Source organism: Acinonyx jubatus, chromosome B4 (assembly GCF_027475565.1).
Source record: "Acinonyx jubatus isolate Ajub_Pintada_27869175 chromosome B4, VMU_Ajub_asm_v1.0, whole genome shotgun sequence".
Taxonomy (NCBI): Eukaryota; Metazoa; Chordata; class Mammalia; order Carnivora; family Felidae; genus Acinonyx; species Acinonyx jubatus.
The window spans coordinates 40,906,979-40,926,744 of record NC_069387.1 but is presented as its reverse complement, the minus strand read 5'-3'; the positions used below and the strand labels follow the sequence as shown (position 1 = coordinate 40,926,744).

Genomic DNA, 19,766 nt, shown 5'->3' with positions numbered 1-19,766 from the left:
CTCACTCAGTCTCTGCCCCCCCAGATCTGTCCAAGCCCCCCTCTCCCGGAGGCATGCCGCCCGTGAGCCCCGAGTCCGGGTCCGGCAGGGAAGCGGCTCGGGGGGCGCGGGGGCGAGTGCGGGGCGGGGAACTGGACGGCGGTGACTTGGAGGGGGAGGGGCAAGGAAGGCGCCGGCAGGGAGGGGGCGAGGACGCTGGCGGGGAACCGGCTTCATTGGTGAGACGGTTCGTGTCCTGCCCCCACCCCACCCCGGTTTTCCGCACGAACACAGGCTCAGAGAGGCAGCTGGTGGTGTTCGGGGACTGAGGAGCTGGCTGTTCGGGCGGAGGAAGCGTGTGTCACTGTGTGTATCCGTGAGGGCTGCGCCCTGGGTGTAGCTCAGTGGGGTATGTGCTGGAGGCTGTGATGGAGCTGGGGCTGCTGGGGGCGGGGCTGGTGGACACAGGTCTAAAAGAATATATCCACCCCCCCCCACCTCCCCCCACACACATACCGCTTCCTTCTCCTGGAACACAAACTCACACTTCTGTTAGGGATGCACACCATTAGCATGCACACATTACAGTTTCTCTTGGTCCTTTTTTCCCACCACGCACATGCATGTGTAGAGCACACACAACCCCTGCGGCCTCTCCCTCTCAGTACATCACACGCACAGGATTACAAGGTCTTGGCCTCCTGCACACACAATGCCCTATGGGGTGGGCAGGTGGGTGATGGGCCTCCAGAGAATTTTTCCCTGGGGCGGGGGGGGGGGGGGGGGGGACTTCATCTCCTTTCCCTGGAAGCCTGGCACCTCTCCTCTGGGTCTGTCTGATCCCAAAGATTGGGAGATCCAGGTAGGTCCCCAGAGACGAGTCTGTCTGTGGCTGTCTGTCTGTCTGTCTGTCTGTCTGTCTCTCTCACACACACACATACACACAAAGAAGAACATCTTCTTTACAGTAAGTTTATTGTATTTTTCTGTCAGCTCAGGGAGGCAGGGGCGGGAGCAGGCAGGGATACGAAGCAAGCAGTGGGGAGCCTTGGTGTCAACTTGGTGTCCTCCCTGGAAGGGGCAAGCTGGAAAGAGAAGACAAGGGAAAGGGGGTAGGGACTGACACAGGTGGTGAGAAAGGGAAGGAAGGAAAGGCAGAGGAGGCTGAGGGTTCCTGAGAGAGATGGTTCAAGAAGAGGAGGAAAAATACTTGTAACCCCAATTTTCCTGCTTCCTGAATGGTTTGGAGGAAGGATGAAGGAAAGTGCAGGGCAGGGGGACTGAACCCTTCCACGAGGTCCTCTCAGAGTATTCTCTCTCCAGCCAGCTCCTCGCCCCCTCCCCCTGGCAAAGCTCACCTTCCAGAAGGTTCCGCAACAGGGTGAGTGGTAGGTCACTGGGCACTGTCTCCCACAGGGCCTGTGTTCCCAGCCTGTGCTCTGATTAGGAGAACTGCCAGCTTTTGTCCTCTGGTAACAGGATTCTGCCACCAGCAGGTGACAGAGAGGGATTTTAGGCAGGGAGGCCCTCTTCTGTGTTTCTGAACTCTCTGAGGCAGACCCTGAGTGGGGTGGTGTGCTTTTATGAATCCAAAGGTGGGTACTGGGCATCAGTGACTAACCAGATGCAGAGATTTGCGTGGTGTTTGTGTCTGTGTTCAGGAAACAGCCACGGAACTAGGGGTTAAGAGACCTGCGCTAGTCCTGACTCTGGCACGTACTAGCTGTGTGACCTTGGGCAATCATCTGACCTCTCTGAGTTCCATTTCCGGTCTATAAGCTGGAGATGCTAATCTTGGTCCTGTCAGTACTAGCTCCGTAAGAGTTTCATAAGGTTTAAACAGACAAAGGATGTGAGACTGGCTCATAAACTGAGACATACTGCTTGGGTGATAAAGGAATTGTGTCTGTACACAAGGGTGGGCTATGTACATGGGTTTGTGTCCAGCGGTGCCTGTTTGTGCACAGGTCAGGATGTGAGTCCGTGCCCTGCCAAAACAGAGTGAGGAAGCGGGGAGAATGGAGCAGTGGACACTAGCAGTCAGGAGGCTTTTGATCTGGATGTGCCCTTGACTGGCTGTGTGATCTCGGGCTAGTGCCTGTCCCCTCTGGTCCCAAGGTCCTGTCCAATAAAATGGCAGCCCTATGCTTCATGCTTCAGATACCCACCTTTGCCCTCCATGCCAGGTACGGCTGGTCCCATGTGGTTCCCTGGGCCCAGGAGGCAATGGGGGAGGGAGCTGGGAAGAAATCATGGATCAGGGCTAGGCTTGATGCAAAGGAAATGGGGAGGAAATGGTGTAAGCCTCTGCAAGAGGAGAGCCAATGGCCAAGCGTGGACAAAGAGAGCAGGAGACGGCCGGAAATGTTGGGGTCTGCTACATTCATCTGGTCCGCAGGCCCAGGAGCCCAGCAGGAAACGCAAGGGGAGACAGCTGGCGAGGCTGCACTGCAAGTGGGAAGCTCCCCGGTCCTGTGCCTCAAATGGGATTACATGTCTTCTGTAACCGGCTGGAAGAAAAAAGAAGAGCAAGTTTATTCCTCCCCAACTCCTTTGCCTCCTCGCAGCTCCGCGTCTCCCATACTGCACTTTCCCTTCGTGCAGTGGTGGCCTCTGGGCCACAGCTGCAGGGCCATATCCAGAAATATCCCAGGCCCTCGGCCCCTTCTCCTCTGCCCTCCTCCTTCTTCCTGCTTCCTACCCCCGCCCCCCCCCCCCGCCCCTCAGACATCCCCTTGTGCCCTTCTTTCTTCATCCATCACCTCCCTTTAACCCCCCTCCCCTTCCCCTGTATCCCTCCTCTCTTTCTTCTTTCCCACTCCTGCCCTCCTCTTCCCCTTCCCACTCTCCCCGGCCCCCTCAACCCATTTCCTTACTGGGAGCACTGGCAGGTTTTCTTCTCACTGAGGAGTCTCTTGATATGAGACATCCGCGCTGCCTGGCGCTGTCCAGGAAGAAGGAGAGGAGTCATGAGGGTCCCAGGCCTCCAGAAGGGAGGTGCCCCTTGGAGGCAGGAATGGGGAGAGCTGGGAGAGGAGAAGCAGTTACTGTGGCTGAGGCCATCTGTCCCAGAATTAACCCTTTGCTCTTTCCAGTCTCTCCCTCTGCATGGGATCTGGGACAGGGCCCAGTCGCCCGGCGAGGGAACTCCGGTGCGCGGGCGGAGAGAGCCAGAGCACGAGTGTGTCGCATATACAGGAGATCCTTGTTGCTGTAAAGGTCTCCGGTGCTCACATGCCCTGTGGGAAGTGAAAGGGGGTTCTGGGGAGGCTCACTCACCCTGCGGTGCCAGCACTTAACACAGCAGTAGACCCAGAGCCCAGTGAAAAGCACGAGGCCTAGGACCCCGCCCAGCACGATGGTCAAGAGATTTGTCCAGGTCCTGGTGAGCACAGGAGGCAAAACTGAAGAGAGAAAGATGTGTTCAGCTCACTGCCCGCTGTCAGGGGGCCGGGCATTCTGGAGGGCCCTAGGAAGGCCTCACCGCCCAGTTACGCTTGGGTCTCATCCTTGGGCTGGGAGAGCAGGATAGGGTTTGCAGGGCTCTCGTGACCCACCAGGGCTGAAGGGGAAAGGCTGGGGAAGGGGCCTTAAGGGTTGAAAACCATACAGGACACCCTGGGGACTAGAAGCAGCGGTTTCAGGCTGTATATAGTGCATGCGTGTGTACGTGTGTCCATGTGTCCGTGTGTCAGGAAGGAGGCAGGGCGGGGACTCTTGGTCAGGTGGGCCCTATTCCGGGGCTGTAGAGCTTAGGGAAGTGGGAACTTGTGGGACTCCAGGTAAGAACCTCACCTTGCCTTCCGTCCTGGCCCCTGTGTGTCCAGGCAGCGTGAGAATAACCCACCTGTCTCAGAGGGATTGGGGCGCTGGGACTCTGGGTGGTGTCCACCAACCCCGGGGAAGGTCCCACAGATGAAGAGAGAGGGGCTTGGGGTTAGGCCATGGAACCTGGATCCTCACTCACCCTCGGCCTTGGATGCCAGCAAGACTTTGTCCTTGTGACTCAGTAGACATTGCCATGTTCCCACCTCGGCGTCCTCCACCCTTACCATCTTCTGCTGCTTTGAGACCTTGGCAGCCTGTCCTTCGAGTTTCAAGCTCAGCGTCAGCTCAGGGGAGGTGGGTCCCAGCACCTCACAGGTCAAATTGTTCCCAGACTGAGTCACTGCAGAGGGACAAGACCCTGAGGCTGGGAGCCTGGACCTCTGAGTTCCTGGCACCTCCTTGCTCTAAGGGGATTCGGTGGAACAATCAAAACACTTTACATGGCTACTCTTCCTTGAGCCTCTCAGAGCACATTTTCATGCGGTTGTATAAAGCAAACACAGCTTTTGAGGCCGAGGGTCTTGGATTTGGATCCCAACCCCACTGCTTGCTGTGTCCTGCAGTCACCTGACAACCAAGCCTCAGACAACAGTTAAATACACAATAAATTCACAGACACATGTAAAGCGCTGGAGTGGGTCTGGCGTGTACTAAGCAGCAAGTATTAGCCGTGATTATTTGTGGAGTTACGATGATGGGGGAGATAAGGAAGCAATGAGCTCAGCGGGTAGCCTGACACTACCCTCATCACGATCACCCTAAGAGCAGATTTTGTTATCTTCATTAGAAGAAAGAGGCCCACAGAGGCAGGGAGCTCAGTCAGGATCATAGAGGGTTGGCTGAAGGCAGAATTAGAACCCTGGTTCTCAGCTCATGCCCTTTGGGGATTCTCAGCAGATCCCACCCCAGGCCAGCTCATGGAGGTCAAGGAAGGACATGGGGACTCCAGGCTCAGTTTGAAACCAGAAGACCCTGGATCAGCTCTGTCGGGCCACCGGGCCTGTCCTGCTGGGCCTCACCCCTCCACCTTCGGCCCCTCCCCTCTGCTGCTCGGCCTAACTCCTCACCTCTCATCACCACGAGTTTTACTTCCTGCTGCAACTGTCCCTTGTCAAGGACCAGGGTCAGGTTTCCAGAACCGGCATAACGAGACAAAACGTTGGGCAGGGTAAAGCGGAGCGGGAGTGAGTCCATCATCTGGAGTTTGGAGTACTGGTCAACCTCTTTCACAGATAGCTTCTTGTTCTTCAAGGTGAAGGAGATCCAGAGCAGGGAGGAGGGAGCCCCCTCTGCCTTCCACCTCAGCTTCCCCATCAGGTTTTCATCTTCGAAGTTGAGCGGGAAGGAAAACTCCACCTGCTCCCCTTCTTTCGCATAGACCGTGTTAGAGACCTTCCGGAAAGCTGGAGGTGGGAAGAGAGAGAAGCTGGGTCAGGAGATAGGAAGATGAGGGTGTATGGGGTAGGGAGGGCATGTGGTGGGGGCAGCAAAGAGATGGAAGGGGGCCGAGTGAGTTCAAACACTTAGGTTGCTATTTCTGGCCCTTAAATTCCCATCTACCTCTCCAAATCTCTCTAGTCTCTCCACCCCAGCAGATTCCCAAGGCAGCACCTCTGCCCCCTGGAAGCCCTCGTAGAACAGCCCAGTCACAGGGTCCGCTCTGTTCTCAGGATCCCTGGAGCACAGGGGATGTTTGGCATGTGCTACTTAGGTGTATAATTCATCAGCCTTCGTAAGATAAGAGCAAATGCCCGACTAGGGCTTACTATGTGCCATGCACTGTTCTAAGTGCATTACATGAATCAATTCTCGCTGTAACACTACAAGGGAGGTATTATCACAGCGAGCATCATCTCTGAAACCAAGGCACAGAGAGGTTCAGTAACTGGCCCAAGGTCCCCCGGTGAGGTCAGAGCCAGGACTTAAGTCAGTCTGTGCACTTAGCCACCACATTACACTCCCTTGTGTCACATAAGTACAGAGGGCAGGATCTGGGGTGGGACTTGCCTTCTGGGCTCTTGGTACCCGGCATCACCCAACCAGGGTGCCTGGCTCACGATTTAAATTTTTTTTTAATGTTTATTCATTTTTGAGAAAGAGAGAAAGAGAAACATACATGAGTGGGAGGGCAGAGAGAGACAGAGACACAGAAACTGAAGCCGGCTTCAGGCTCCAAGCTGTCAGCACAGAGCCCAATGCTGGGGTTCATATGGGGGTGGGGGGGGGGCAGATCTGAGATCATGACCTGAGCCAAAGACAGAGGCTTAACTGACTGAGCCACCCAGGTGTCCCCCACCTCCCCCGCCGGCTCACGATTTAAAGGAGCAATGTAGAATTTCATCAGGGCTGGATTGCTGGTGTTAGGGTCCCTAAGTAAGTGGATTTACAACTTAGTGGGACTGGGGAGCTGAGACAACAAAGGAAACAGATGCCCTTAACGTTGTTCCTCCTTTGGGGCCTCCTCCAGGGGATTTGGAGTCCCTCACATCCTTACATCCCCTGTCCCTTTCCTTCTTCCATGCCCACCGCCCTGAGGGGTGGCTATTAATCAGCCCCTTGAGGAAGAGAGGGTCCAGTGTATCCCTCAGGACATATTCAGCTCTGTGGGGGGGGGGGGGGAGGAAAGGGGGAGGAGGGGCTGGCCCTAGCCTCCCTCTGTTCCCCAGCAGCCGACCCAGGAGCAGAGCAGTGAGAGCGTGGGGAGGATCTGCCTGCCACTGAGGCAGAGGGGAGACGGCAGGGGAGAGGAGCCCCTCTTACCCAGCACCAAGATGTTTGTGTTGAACACCAGTGTCTTCTGGCTCTGGGAGACAGTGCATGTGCAGGTGCCACTCTCCTGCAACTCCAGCTGGGACAGTGAGAGGCTGTGGACCCCACTCTTGCTTTTATTCCCTGGACCTTTCCATTGCACCGAAGGGTTACTACCGGAGGGGCTCTCCAAGGTCAGGGTCAGGCTCTGCCCTTGCAGCAGGTGGATGTTGGTGCTGGTGCTGCTGCTGGTGCTGCTGCTGCTGCTGCTGCCGCTGGGGTCCACCTTGGCAGTCACTGTGGAAAGGAGCAGGCCACCTGTGTCACATACACACTATCCCCAAGGGGAGGGAAGAAACCAGGAACCAAGAGTGTCTCTCCATCACCCCTGCTGACACCTGTGGGTCCATCCCCACCCCCACCCACCCAAGGCAGAGTTTCCTCCTTCTCTTCCTCTCCCTCCCTTTCTTCTGTTGCCTCTCTCCCTCCTTCCTCTGCCCCCTGCCCCTTCCCCCCCCCCCCCCCCCCGCCTCTAGGTTTCTTCCTCTCCCATCGCCTGACCCAAGGCCTGAGGAGGATTTGAGGAGATGTGGTGGCCAGCCTGACCTGTCTCTAGGCTGTTGAGGTACCACTAGCTCAGGGCCTGGTTTGGGGGCACTAATGGGAGTCAGGGAGGGAGGCAGCCTGGCTAGGTGGTATCCCCGTGTACTCACAGCCGAACACCAGCAGTTCCACCTCTCTTTTCTTGTCCTCCACTTCACAGGTGTAAATCCCTGAGTCTGCGATTTGAAGGCTCTTGATGACCAGAGGAAAGGATCCTTGGTCCCACAGGATTTTTTTGCATTCAAAGCGAGTTTTCAGCTTGGAGGAGCCTGGGAGCAGAAGCCACGTGGAGGAGGTTGGGGTACCCTGAAGACACGACATCGCCGGAGAGGGCAATGCCCACAGCCTTTCTGATCTCAGTCGCTAACTTTCTGCAGAATCTGTCCCTAATCCGAAAACCCCAGACTGGAGAGGAGGTCCCATCAACATTCACTTAATTGGCCAGGACAATGTCTCACTAATCCAAAATAAAACGAGACCCTTATTTCAAGACCACCAACTCCTACATGCCAAGTACTTTCCACGCATCATCACAAGTGATCTTCACAATGATTCCAAGAAGTAGGTACTGTTTGGCTTGTTTTGTAGATAAGGGAACAGAGGCTCAGACTCTTACTTTACACATTGCTGGCAGGAACATAAACCAGTACAATTTCTTCGGAGGGTAATTTATAACATCTACCCGAATTATAAATGCACATACAAAGAAATAACTGTCCACCAGGAAAGAATAGGTTAAGTAAATAATTCACCCATTCAGTGGAATGCTGTACAAGAAGGAAGCTCTTTCATGGTTAAGAAAGGAATAATAAATAGTTAAGACACGTCATTAACTAAATCGAGCAAGATATTGAACAGGCTACCATTTGTTTAAAAAGGAGGGAGAAATCTGTCTATCGATATCTATTTCTCTATCATCTGCCTTGTATAGGAACAAATATTTCTAGAAATAAATGTAAGAAAATGGTAACCTTGGTTGCCCCTGGGGAGAAGAAGTGAATATCTGTGAGACAGGTGTGGGAGGAGGGCTTTACACTTTTCTACCTTTGTTTTTTTTTTTTTTTAAGTTTAATTATTTATTTTGAGAGAGAGAGAGAGCCAGGGAGGGGGGAAGAGAGAGAGAATCCCAAGCAGGCTCCATGCTGTCAGGGCAGAGCCCCGACTCGAGGCTCGATCTCATGAGCATGAGATCATGACCTGAGCCAAGATCAAGAGTTGGATGCTCAACCAACTGAGCCACCCAGGCACCCCACTGTTTTCTACCTTTTAAATTTGACTTCAACAAGTAGCAGAGACAGGATTAAAATCTGGGCCTGTTGGGTATACTATACAGTACTGTCTCTGGAAAGTTCCCCAGACAGAGACAAGTGGCCTCCTCCGGTCTCTTCTTTCAGTATCCAACAACCACCGCCATGAGGAAGTTCTTCTAAAGAGAAGAACTAATCACTTTCTGGGTGTGGCTCCAGAATTCCTGTAATGGACGGCTGTAAAGGCTAATCTTACATAGAAAATGCAGTTTTTACTTAGAATACATGTTTAGAGGGATGGGGCAAAGGTGGCTGAGAAAAAAAAAAAAAACCCTACCCTCAATGCCTTGGGCTCTACTTCTGTCTCCCTGAGCAGTCACGGGCCCTCTCCCTGTTTCTACCTGGTGTGCGAGACTGGGTGTCACACTGGCCTCTTGGCCCCTTCCCCACTGCTCAGTCTTTTCCTCTTTGGGAGACCTTTCCGGTTGAGCTGTAACCCTGGGCTCTCCCTCAGCATTCCCCCAACCCCCTTGCCCTTGATGCTTTGGGAGTTCCTTACCTCTGGCTCTTTCCCTGGATCTGCACTTGGCTTAGTTCTCCAGGAGCTGTGAAATCCTGCTCCATTCCATTCACAGTTTACCAAGCTTCTTGGAGGAGTGCTCCCCTCTGGTTCTGCCCCCTTTTCCACCTTTTTTGTTCCCTCCTCCTATGTAAGCACCATTTCCTTTTCTTCCTCTTGGGCTCCTCTTCTGACATCTGCATTTAGGGGTTACCCCAGATCCTCTTCCCCATTCCTACAGATGTTCTAAATTCCAGGGCACCCCCTGTCAGTGCTGCGGCTGACTCCCAAATTGATATTCCCAGCCCCAACCTCTCTCCTCAGTTCTGGACCCACATTTCCAGTGACTCAAGGGATAACGTTATTTGAAAATCTTGCCATCACCCAAACTCACTTGGTTGAAAATGAAGTGTGTCACCCTTTCCCTAAAATAACGCTTCCTCCTTGCTCTCCTTTTCCTCTTCTGGGCCCTGTCATGGCCCTGTTACTTGTGCAGGATGTCACATATTTTGTTTTTTTGTTTGTCGTTTTTAATTTGAGAGAGACACAGAGCATGGGCAAGTAGGGAAGGAGGCAGAGGAGAAAGAGAATCTTAAGCAGGCTCCACACTCAGCATGGAGCCTGATGTGGGGCTCAATCTCATGACCATGAGATCATGACCTGAGCTGAAATCAAGAGTCTGACGCTCATGAGGCTCAACTGACTGAGCCACTCAGGTGCCACAGGATGTCACGTGCTTTGAAAAGGAGATCACAAGGTGGTGTGGAAGGTCTAAGAGTACGGGTGAGTCTGGAATACGTCGTGGAGAAGACCTGTGTTGCACCAAATCTTAAAAGAATAGGCAGCAGGCCAGAACGAAGATGAGGAATGAGCATATCCAGGAAGTGGAAATGCTCCAGGAAAGTGGTAGAGGCAACCACCTCAAAGCAGTGAGGAAAACCCCCAGGTGTCCAGGTTTCCAGGGGGAAGCTGTGGGAAGTGGTGCCGAGGTGGTGGATGTCTGGCAGAGCATCCTGGGCCTGGTCCAGTGGACTAGGGAGCAACAGGTAAAAGGCATTGCTTTGGAAGTCACTACTGAAGTGGGTGGAAGAAAACCAAAGTAGGAGGGACTGGGAGCAGAGAGAATTGCCAGGAAGCTTCCACTGTAATCCAGGTGGGAGTTCTGTGGCCTTGGCTAATGATGGTGCCATTCTCATGGGAACAAAGATTGTTAAATAACAAAAATTCAACCGAGTGAATTGTAGGGATCTTACTGGCTTCATAATCCAGCCATGCAGGGGGCAGCATCCCATCTAGCAAGTGGAAGGGAGCTCCCAAGGGCTACAGAAAAAGAAAGGTTTTTAAAGGTAGAAAGGAGTGCTCGCTTCGGCAGCACATATATTAAAGGTAGAAAGGAAGTGGAAAAAAAGGAAATTATTAGGGAAGAATCCATTGTTTTAGGCAAGATCGCCTTTCCTAAGGAAAGCAGAAGGGGTGCCTCAGTAAATATCCTGGTGTTGACAAGGAAATTCCCATGTTGACTGGTTAAAGGTTACATTTCTAGGGGGTTGAAACGGCAGTTAGGTTAGGTATTAAGTCTTGGTTTACTGACCAGGGGTCTTAACCTAAGTGACACCATTTTGGGCCTGTGGTTCTCACTTTCACAAGATGAAACAGAAAAACACTTTCAAAGGAAGGAATCACCATCATGGGTGACTGATGGGAAACCAGAGATTGAAGAAGAGAAAAATAACCTCTGACTCTCTGGTTCAGAAATTGGGGAGGTCAGGAGAGTGAAACTGCCCTTGTCAGAGATCAGGAAGTTGGGAAGGGGAACAGTTCTGGAGGAAAATCAAATCCTAGGAACAGAACAAAAGCACTCACACAAAAGACAGGAATTTTTAGAAAGGAGCACCTTGTTTCAACCCCAGAGGCAATCAAAGAAATGCAAATGAAAACAACAGTGATATATTTTTCAACTGTCAAATTAGCAAAGAAAAAAAAGCATTAAATACTACTACTCAGTTCTGGCAACATGCAAAAAGCACACAGTTAACTGGACTTAGTGTAAACAGCTGGAACCTTTCTGGAAGCAATCTTACAGTATATGCCATCCATTATTAAAAGTTTATATCTTTAATCTCATTTCTAGAGCATTATCCTTAAAACAATAATTTAAAAATGCAAACTAGGGGCGCCTGGGTGGCTCGGTCAGTTGAGTGTTGAACTCTTGATTTTGGTTCATGTCATGATCTCACAATTGTGAGATCCAGCCCTGTGTTGGGCTCTGAGCTCGGTGTGGAGCCTACTTAAGATTCTCTCTCTCACCCTCTGCCCCGCCCCCCTCTCCCCCCAAAATAAAACTTAAAAAATAAAATAAAATAGCAAACCAAAATGTAGATACAAAAAAATAGTGTCAATAGGGTACAACATTAGACCAAAAGATAATGGCTGTATATTAGAGTATATTAATTTGATGGAATATTAGGTTAGCACCAAAATAACTAAAATAATTTATTTTTCTTTCTTCCTATTTAACCCATCCTCTCCACCCACTTCTGCTCTGGTAACCATCAGTTTATTCTCCATAATTAAGAGTCTGTTTCTTGATTTCTCTCTCTCTCTCTCTCTCTCTCTTATTTTTTCCTTTTGCTTGTTTATTTTGCTTATTAAATTCCACACATGAGGGAAATCATATGGCATTTGTCTTTCTCTGATTTATTTCACTTAGCATTATACTCTCTAGCTCCATCCATGTTGTTGCAAATGGTAAGATTTCATTCTTTTTTTATGGCTGAATAATATTCCATTGTATGTATATACCACATCTTTATCCACTCATCTGTTGATCAATGAATCACTTGGGCTGCTTCCATATCCTGCTATTGTAAATAATGCTGCTATAAGCATTGGGGTACATGTATCCCTTTGAATTAGTGTTCTTGTATTCTTTGGTTAAATACCTAGTAGTGCAATTACCAGATCGTAGGGTAGTTCTATTTTTAATTTTTTCAGGAACCTCCATATTGTTTTCCACAGTGGCTTCACTAGTTTGCATTCCCACCAACAGTGCAAGAGGGGTCCTTTTTCTCCACATCCTCGCCAACAGGAAACTGTTGTTTCTTGTGTTTTTGATGTTTGACTTAGCCATTCTGATGTGTGTGAAATGATATTGCATTGTAGTTTTGATTTGCACTGATTTGCATTTCCCTGATGATGACTGATACTGAGCATCTTTTTTTTTCTCCCTTTTTTTCTTCCCTCCCACTTCCACCTGGCTGCTAACGGAGTATCTTTTCATGTGTGTGTTGACTATATCTGTCTTCTTTGGAGAAATGTTTGTTCATGTCTCTTGCTCAATTTTCAACTGGGCTATTTGGTTTTTGGGTGTTGAGTGGTATATATGTATTCTTTATATATTTAGGATACTAACCATTTATGAGTATGTCATTTGCAAATATCTTCTCCCATTCAATAGATTGCTTTTTACTTTTATTGATTGTTTCCTTCACCATGCAGAAGCTTTTTATTTTGATGTAATCCCAATAGTTTATTTTTGCTTTTATTTCCCTTTCCTCAGGAGACATATTTAGAAAGAAGTTGCCACAGCTGATGTCAAAGAAATTACTGCCTATGTTCTCCTCTAGGATTTTTATGGTTTCAGGTCTCACATTTAGATTTTTTTTTTTAATTTTTAAAGTTTATTTATTTTTGAGAGAGAGAGAGTGTGAGCAGGAGAGTGGCAGAGAGAGAGAGAGAGAGAGAGAGAGAGAAAGAATCTGAAGCAGCCTCCAGGCTCCAAGCTGTCAGCACAGAGCCCAACGGGCTCAGACTCATGAACGGTGTGATCATGACCTGAGCTGAAGTCGGATGTTTAACCAACTGAGCCACCTAGGCGCCCTAGTATTGAGTTTTGAGAGTTGTTTACATATTCTAGATACAAGTCCTTTGTTGAATAGGTAGTTTGCATATATTTTCTTACATTTTATAAGTTGTCTTTTCCTCTTCTTAATAGACTTTTGCAGAGCAAAGTTTTTAATTTTGATGAAGATCAATTTGTACATTTTTCCTTTTATAGATCATGCTTCTGGTATCAAGTTTAAGAACTCTTTGCCTAGTCTAGATCCTGAAAATTCTCTCATATATGTTATACTTTTATACTTCACATTGAAGTTCATAGTCCAGTTTGAGTTAGGAGTTGTTGTGGGGTTTTTTTTTTTTTTGTACTTTTTAAATGTTTATTTATTTTTGAGGGGGAGGAGGGGCAGAGAGAGAGAGACACATACACAGAATCCAAAGCATCAGCGCAGAGCCCAATGCAGGGCTCAAGCTCATGAACCAAGAGATCATGCCCTGAGCCAAAGGCAGACCTTTAACTGACGGAGCCACCCAGCAGCCCCTTGAGTTAGTTTTTATTTATTTATTTTATTTTATTTATTTTATTTTTTTAATTTGTTTTTTCTAACGTTTATTTATTTTTGAGACAGAGCATGAACGGGGGAGGGTCAGAGAGAGAGTGGGACACAGAATCTGAAACAGGCTCCAGGCTCTGAGCTGTCAGCACCGAGCCCGACGAGGGGCTTGAACTCACAGACTGTGAGATCATGACCTGAGCCGAAGTCAGACGCTTAACCGACTGAGCCACCCAGGCGCCCCAAGAGTTAGTTTTTAAATAAGGTGTGAAACTTAGGTCAAGGGTTGTTGTTGCCAATGGTGGTATTGTTTTTACTTATGGATGTTCAATTATTCTAACACCATTTGTTGAAAAGGCTATCTTTCCTTCAATGAATTGCTTTTGCACCTTTGTAAAAAAATTTTTTTTGTTGTGCATATTTGCAAGGATCTATATCTGGGTTCTCTATTTTGTTCCATTGATCTATGTGTCTACCCCTCCCCCAATACCACACAATTTTCATTACTCTAGTTATATAATAAGTCTGAAAGCAGATAGACTGATTTTCCATACTTTATTCTCCTTTTTCAAAATTGCTTTAGCTCTTTGAGTTCCTTGGCTTTCCATATAAAGTTTTGAATAATCTTATTTACATCTACAAAAAATCTTGTTGGGACTTTGATAGGAATTGTGTTAAGCCTGTATATCAATTTGGGGAGAATTGACTTTCCAATGTTGAATCTTCTGATTATAAACATGGATGTCTTTCCACTTATTTAAATCTTTGACTTGTTTCATCAGTGTTGTTTAGTGCATGTCCTGTGCATGTTTGTTACATTTACATAAGTATTTTTTTAGCATTTGTAAATGCCATAGTACTTTTAATTTCTGTATGCACACATTCATTGCTAGTATATAGGAAAGTAACGGATTTTTGTATGTTTCGCTTATATTCTGTAACCTTACTAAACTCACATATTGGTTCTAAGAGGGTTTTTTTTTAATATAGATTCTTTACGATTTTCTACATAAATAATGACGTCATTTGCAAATAGGAACAGTTTCATTTCTTCTTTTTTAATCAGTATTTCTTTTATTTCCTTTTCTTGCCTTATTGTCCTGGCTAGGGATTGCAGTACTATGTTGAATATGGGTAGTAGAGCAGACATCTCTGCCCTATTTCTGATCTTAAGGGAAAGTATTCAGTCTGTCATTATTAAATAAAATGTTAGTTGTAAGATTTTTTTTAGATGATTTTTAAATGTTCTCTCAATTTAGTATACTTTTATTTTTCTCTTGAGACTTCACTGTTGACCCACAAAAGCTGTTGTTTTCAAGTATTTGGCGATTTTCCTGTTACATTTCTGTTATGGATTTCTGGCTTGATTCCATGTGGTCAGAGAACACACTGCACAATTTCAATTCTTTTAAATTTGTTGAGGTGTATTTTATTGGCTCAAATATGGACCATCTTGGTATATGTTCTGTGGACCTTTGAAAAAGATATGCATTCTGCTGCTGTAGGGTGGAGTGTTCTAAAAATGTCAATGAGATCCTGTTGATTGATGATGTTGCTGAGTTCTTCTATACCCCTGCTGATTTTCTGTGGAGCTGTTTTGTCAGTTGTTGGGAGAAGGGTGCTGAAGACTCCAACTACCGATGTGGATTTGTCTATTTCTCCTTTTGGTTCTATCAGAATTCCTTCACATATTTTGCAGATCTGCTGTTTGGTGCATACCAATTTAGGATTATTATGTCTTCTTGAGGAATTGACATTGCCATTATTATATAATGTTCTTCATTGACTCTAATAGTTTTATTGATCTGACATTGACTTTATCCAATATTAATATATTGATTCTTGCTTTCCTTTGCTTAATGCTTGCATGGCATACCCTTTCTCCATCCTGTTACAGTCAACACGCCTGTGTCATTATTTTTTGAAGTGAGCTTCTTTCTTCCTTTTTTTTTAATTTTAAAAAGAGAAAGAGAGTGTGAGTGGGGGAGAGGGGAAGAGGGAGAAAGAGAGAAGATCTTAAGCATGCTCCACACTGAGCATGGAGCCTGACACAGGGTTTGATCCCACGACCCTGGGATCATGATCTGAGCCAAACCAAGAGTCAGACGCTCAACTGACTAAGTCATCCAGGTGCCCCTGATGTGAATTTCCTATAGACAACATATTGTTGGGTTTTGCTTTTTAATCTACTGTGTCAACCAGTCAACCTGTTTTTTGATTAGTATATTTGGACCATTTACATTTAATGTAATTATTAAAAGTTAGGGCTTAAGTCTGCTTGTTCTGTTTTTTGTTTTCTTTTTCCTGTCTTCCTATGGGTTACTTAAACATCTTTTTTTTTTAAAGATTTATTTTTATTTAAGTAATCTCTACACCCAGCATGGGGCTTGAACTCTTGACCCTGAGATCAAGAGTCACATGCTCTTCTGACTTAGCCAGGCAGGCACCCCTTGAATGTCTTTCTGTAACACATTTTCTTAGAAAAGTTTTAGTTTTACAAAAATATTGTGAAAATGATAGACTTTCCATGTACTCTATACCTAATGTCTCCTATTATTGCCTTACATTAGTATAGAACATTTGTTATAATACATCAGTATCAACACATTTTTATTAACTAGCCCATACTCTACTCAGATTTCCTTAGTTTTTATCTAATGTCCCCTTTTCACCCCAAGATCCCATCTAGGAGACCATATTACATTCAGTTATCATATCTCCTTTGGCTCTCCTTGGCTGTAACAGTTTCTCAGACTTTCCTTGTTTTGGATGATCTTGACATTTTTTGAGGAGTACTGGTCAGTTATTTTATAAAATGTCCCTCTATTGGGGGGATTTGTCCAATGTTTCTCTCTCTCTTTTTTTTAAGTTTATTTATTTTGAGAGAGTGAGAGAGAGCATGGGAGGGGCAGAGAGAGGGAGAGAGAGAATCCCAAGCAGGCTCTGCACTGTCAGCACAGAGCCCTATGTGAGAAACACAAACTGTGAGATCATGATCATAGCTGAAATCAAGAGTCAGATGCCCAACCGACTGAGCCACCCAGGTGCCCCTCCAATGTTTTTCTCTTAGTTAGACTGGGTTTATGGGTTTGGGGGAGGAAGATCACAGAGATAAAGTTCCATTTTCATTACATGTCAAGGATACATACCATCCATGACTTACGACTGTCGATTTTGATCACCTGACTGAGGTAGCGTTCTTCAGGTTTCTCCACTGTAAAGTTATTCTTGCCCCCTTTTCCATACTATACTCTTTAGAAATTAATAACTATGCACAGCTCACACTTAAAGAGTGAGGAGTTAATGCTCCACATCCTTGAGAGCAGATTGTTTACCTGAATTATTTAGAATTCTTCTACATGGGAGATTTGTCTCTTTCCCCCATTTATTTATTTAGTCAATCAATTATTTTATCAGTATGGGCTCATAGGTATTTATTTTATACTTGGGGATGTAAACATTTTATTTATTTATTTATTTTGAGAGAGAGAGAGAGAGAGAGTGAAGGAGAGGCAGAGAGAGGGGGAGTGAGAGAGGGAGAGAATCCCAAACAGGTTCTACAATGTCGTCACAGAGCCAGACGCAGGGCTCAAACTCATGAACTGTGAGATCATGACCTGAGCCAAAACCAAGAATCAGATGCTTAATTGACTGAGCTACCCAGGAGTCCCTGGGATGTAAATATTTTTAAATATGTTTTAGAATCCATTTTAATTTATCTGTGGTAGTTTTGAGTGTATCTCTTTGTATACTTTTAGTGATTAATCTAGGTATTACATTATATGTATATATAACCTATCACTTAGTCTACTTGTGTTATAATTTTACCTTATGTCCCTTTACGTCTTTTTAACATCCCCATTTATAATTAGTTATCTTAAATATTTCTCCTACATACATTTAGAAACACATAGATAATGTTATAATTTTTGTTTCAAATGTCAAACATAACTTAGAAAACTCAAGAGGAAAAGGAAAGCCAAATATATTTATCCATATATTTGTTTACTTTGTTCTTTCTTCTTGATATTCTAAGATTCCTTCTTCATTATTTCCTTTCTGTTTAAAGAACTTCCTTGAGCCATTCTTTCACGGTAGGTCTGCTGGCAACAAATTCTTAGTTTTCTTTCATCTGAAAGCGTCCTGACTTCTTCATTCCTGAAGGATGGTATAGAATTCTGGGTTTACTGTTCTCTTCTTTTAGTATTTGAATAATATCACATCACTTCCTGTAGACTTGCATGGTTTCTGATGAGAACTCTGTTGCCATTTAAACTGTTACCTTGTAGGTAAGGTAGTCAATCTTCTCTGGTTGTTTTGAAGACTTTTTTTCTTTTGTCTTTAGTTTTCACAAATTTCATTGTGATGCGTTTTGATATGGAATTCCTTTGGTTAATCCTGATTAAGGTTTGCTCAGCTTCTTGAATCAATAGGCTAACATCTTACCAAATTTATGGCATTTTAAGCCATTACTTTTTTTCAGCCATTATTTTTTAAGTATTTTTTCAGTTCCATTTTCTTTTTCCTCTCATTCTGGGACTACACTGACACAAATACTAGATTTTTTGTTATAGTTCCACAGGTCCCTAGGCTTGGTTCTTTTTTTTTTTTTTTTTAGTCTATTTTCTGTCACTCAGATTGCACAATTTCTGTTATTCTGTCTTGTAGTTCCCTGATTCTTTCCTTTGTCCTTTTCATTTTTCTGTTGGATCTATCTGCTGATCTTTATACTTTGGTTATTATATTTTTCAGTTCAAAATTTCCATTTGTTCTTCTTTTATCTTTTATTTCTTTGCTGAGTCTTTCCATTTTGTTCATTTGTTTCAAGTATATTTGTAATTGCTTGCTGAAGGATTTATTTTATTGTGACTGTTTTAAAATCTTTGCCAGATAATTCTAATATTTTTGTCATCTCATTGTGTGGGCATGCATTGATTCTCTTTTTCATCCAGTTTGAGATATTACTGGTTCTTGGCATCATGAATGATTTTTTAAATAACTTTCTTTTTTTAAGTTGTTGGGTTTTTTTTAAATCTCTATACCCAACATGGGACTGGAACCTGTGACCCTCAGATCAAGAGTTACATTGTTCTCCAACTGAGCCAGCCAGGTGCCCCTGATGAATGATTTTTTATTGGAACCTAGGCATCTGAATGTTATATTATGAGAATTTGGATCTTCTTTAAACCTTCTATTTTAACTGGCTTTCTTTGACATCACTCTGACAAGGGAAGAGCATGGTGCCACCTTACTGCTGGCAGGTGGAGATAGAAATCTGGGTTCCCCTCTCATCCTCTATTGCCACTAGAGAGGGGTGCTCCTTATCACTGGACAGGGTAGAAGTTCCAGCTCCCACAAGGTGTCCATCAACCCTGTGTTAGTGCCTTTGTTATTGCTGGGTAATGATGAAAGCCCTGACTCTCCACTAAACCTCTTCTGACAACCACCCAGCAAGGAGGGGTGCCTCATGACTGCGGGTGGAGGTGGAAATCCAGGCTCCTTATGTGATCTTTACTGACAATGCAGGGGGGTTAGGACCCTTTCCACTGGCTGGTGCCTCATTATAGCCTCAAGAGGGTGGAAGTTTAGGCTCTTCACTCAGCTTTTTCTGGCATGGGAAAGGGTGGGGCCCTTCTTCTGGTGTTTGACAGGAGTAGAGCAGTTATTGTCTATTACTTTGTCTTGCTAGTTTGCTCCTTTCCTGGTCCTTTGGCTAGAGAGAGGAGGCTTTTGTTGATGCTTATTTTTGTCTGTGTCCGTTGAGGCTTCTAGGTTGCTGGCTTCTTTAGCTCCAAGACTGGGATATACAAGGCAAAAGAAAATTCCCCACCATGTTGATCCTTGGGCCCCTGGGTCCCTACCAGTCTGCCCTCTTCTCTACATGTTTCAGAGTCTTCTTATGTTAGCTCTATAGGTAATGTCCAGGGTTTCCTGTTGTACTTAGTGTATTTAGCAAAAAGTATGTTACTAGGGACTGAATTGTGTTCCCCCCAAATTCAGATGTTGTAGCTCTAATACTCAATGTGATGGTATTTGGAGATGGGGCCTTTGAAAGGTAATTAGATTTAGATGAGGTCATGAAGATGGGGCCCTCATGATGGGATTTGTGCTAAGAGGAGACACCAGAGAGCTTGCTTCCTGTGTCTCTGCCATGTGAGGACACAGCAAGACGCCACCCCCTGTAGGCCAGGAAGACAGTTCTCTCCAGAACCCAACTGTGTTGACGCCCTAATCTTGAACTTCCAGCCTACAGTACTGTGAAAACAAAAATGTCCACTGTTTGACTACCTAGTTTATTATTTTGTTGTATATTTTGTTATATATATTATATTTGTTATATATTTTGTTATGGCAGCCTAAGCAGACTAATACATATGTCTACTCTATTTTCCTGAAAGCCCTAATTTTTTT

General features: G+C 45.8%; 2 protein-coding genes across 3 annotated transcripts in view; one reads left to right on the top strand and one right to left on the bottom strand.

The window, feature by feature from the left end:
* PHB2 (prohibitin 2) overlaps positions 1-145 on the top strand; it is a 125,774-nt gene extending 125,629 nt beyond the window's left edge. Inside the window, exon 10 of the mRNA XM_053199616.1 lies at positions 25-145. Coding sequence (XP_053055591.1) covers positions 25-145 — 121 coding nt within the window. The remainder of the gene's footprint in view (positions 1-24) is intronic.
* Positions 146-935: 790 nt separating this feature from the next.
* The window catches only part of CD4 (CD4 molecule), a 43,513-nt gene continuing 24,682 nt past the window's right edge, over positions 936-19,766 (bottom strand). The window contains exons 4-10 of one of the 2 annotated variants that reach the window (XM_053225769.1): positions 7,269-7,427; positions 6,568-6,852; positions 4,875-5,210; positions 3,947-4,147; positions 3,259-3,383; positions 2,856-3,005; positions 936-2,489 (exon numbers count right to left, since the gene is read on the bottom strand). In XM_053225769.1, coding sequence (XP_053081744.1) covers positions 2,880-3,005; positions 3,259-3,383; positions 3,947-4,147; positions 4,875-5,210; positions 6,568-6,852; positions 7,269-7,427 — 1,232 coding nt within the window. In that variant the 3' untranslated portion in view covers positions 936-2,489; positions 2,856-2,879. The remainder of the gene's footprint in view (positions 2,490-2,855; positions 3,006-3,258; positions 3,384-3,946; positions 4,148-4,874; positions 5,211-6,567; positions 6,853-7,268; positions 7,428-19,766) is intronic. The other variant, XM_027074158.2, reaches the window with a different exon arrangement.